Genomic DNA, 1,680 nt, shown 5'->3' with positions numbered 1-1,680 from the left:
GTGAAGCCTGTTATTAATGGCCTCACTGCTATGCAGGCCACAGGGAAGTGTGCACCTCTAATCAAAGGTTAACAAGCTCTGACAACTGTTGCTTCAAGTTCAGAGGTCCTTGTGACAATATATTAATCCAATTACCTCTCTTCTAAGTCCCTTATTTTTCTGGCTGTTATGAAATGACCATTTAAATGTTCCTTATTCAGAAATAAGGACTGATCATTAGTGAACTGCAACTTACGCTTTTTTCTAACACAGCACGAGATGGAAAATCAATTTCCAGGAGGTCTTTCAAGTTTTGTAGTAAACTGGTATCTGGATCCCTGTGAGGGGCAGAGAGGGAGAAAAACATCCACACCAGGAATGGCAAACACCATTTCAGTTTCAAACCTGTATTATTAAGATGCTTACCACAAGTGCATGGTGTTGTTGAGCTTCGTTCTCAAAGGGTTCACTGCTGCAAACAAGGGACAGGAACAATTATGTCAGCTTTAGGGGGCCCTTTGCTCCCACAGCCCAGTCAACCTCCCAGGTTTCAGGTAGGAGTTGGCTTGGAGATCCAGTTCCAGAGGAGAAACAGCTGGAGTTTGCTGCCTTACCATGATCTGCTCCAAGGAAGTAACACTCCGGAAGCATGTTTGGATGGCGAGGATCTACCTCTATATTCACTGAGATGTTGTTCCCTGCAATGAGAAAACAAGGAAGGACATGGGGAAGCTCTGCAGTCCAGTACTTGAAAATGTAAACATTTTTAAAAGCACTTTTAAAAACTGGTTAATTCAGGTTGGTTTTCATTATGATAAATAAAGAAGTTGGGAGGTATCCAGATGAATTGTACAAAATATCAGTATATATTGGATATTTACACCTCAGTGGACTGTAATTCAAAATAGCAACGGGTGAAAAAAACTGCCAAGTTTGCATTTCTTTTAGACTAATCTCAACCTTAACACTTAAGCTTAATTCTGAATAATCAAACTCAAGCTAGATGACAAAACCCATTAAAAATCTTAGTGAAACTTTAAAGGTAGTAGAGATGTAACTTCTTAACTCACCATTATCTTTTATATTCAAAAAGAGAAGCCTAAAGCCAATATTAAGCAGTAGCAGTCAGTCCTCTCCACAGCACACTCCTGGGCTGAGCCTACAACACTGTGTTTTTGAAATACTGGAATATTTTAAAAATTTGGGTCTGACAAGACACCCTGACATTCCTCAGGGGGAAGCAGCTCCAAGATGTTCTGGATCCAGGTTCAAAACCTCACAGCAAATAGTAAGGCCTTAAAATGCCAGACATCAGCATATGAACCAAGGTGCTTTTTCAGGTGGCTAACAGCAAAGTCCCTAATTTCCTCTCATCTTTTGTCCTTTCCATTTGCCTCTTTCATCCACTTTTCTCTCTGTAGATTGCACTCTTAATATTCCTTCCACTCCAGGACAGGATGAATCTAAAGTCAAACAATCAGGAATTTGTGAATGAGGTAAAGGCCTAAGCTGTTTTTACAAACACTGATTTTTCTAGAGTTGCCATGCAAGTCCTCAGCTGTTGACAGTTACATGTTCACAATTTACAAACACACAATATTTTCCTGCAGAAATTTTCATTTATCAGACACCAGAAAGTCGCAATGAATTTCCCAAACAGCTTCAGCAGTCTATGGAAGGTCATTTTCTTTAAATACACCC

At 39.9% G+C, this 1,680-nt stretch overlaps 1 protein-coding gene across 1 annotated transcript in view; it reads right to left on the bottom strand.

Annotated features, from left to right (window-relative positions):
* The window catches only part of FANCL (Fanconi anemia, complementation group L), a gene marked incomplete at its 5' end in the record, with an annotated part of 17,492 nt that overhangs the window by 1,683 nt on the left and 14,129 nt on the right, over positions 1 to 1,680 (bottom strand). The window contains 3 exons of the mRNA XM_009082298.1: positions 236 to 317; positions 406 to 451; positions 594 to 677. Of these exons, the coding sequence (XP_009080546.1) occupies positions 236 to 317; positions 406 to 451; positions 594 to 677 (212 nt within the window). The remainder of the gene's footprint in view (positions 1 to 235; positions 318 to 405; positions 452 to 593; positions 678 to 1,680) is intronic.

The sequence above is a fragment of the Acanthisitta chloris genome, unplaced genomic scaffold, assembly GCF_000695815.1.
Source record: "Acanthisitta chloris isolate BGI_N310 unplaced genomic scaffold, ASM69581v1 scaffold40429, whole genome shotgun sequence".
NCBI lineage: Eukaryota > Metazoa > Chordata > Aves > Passeriformes > Acanthisittidae > Acanthisitta > Acanthisitta chloris.
The sequence above is the reverse complement of the archived record's forward strand: the minus strand, read 5'-3'. Positions and strand labels throughout refer to the sequence as shown.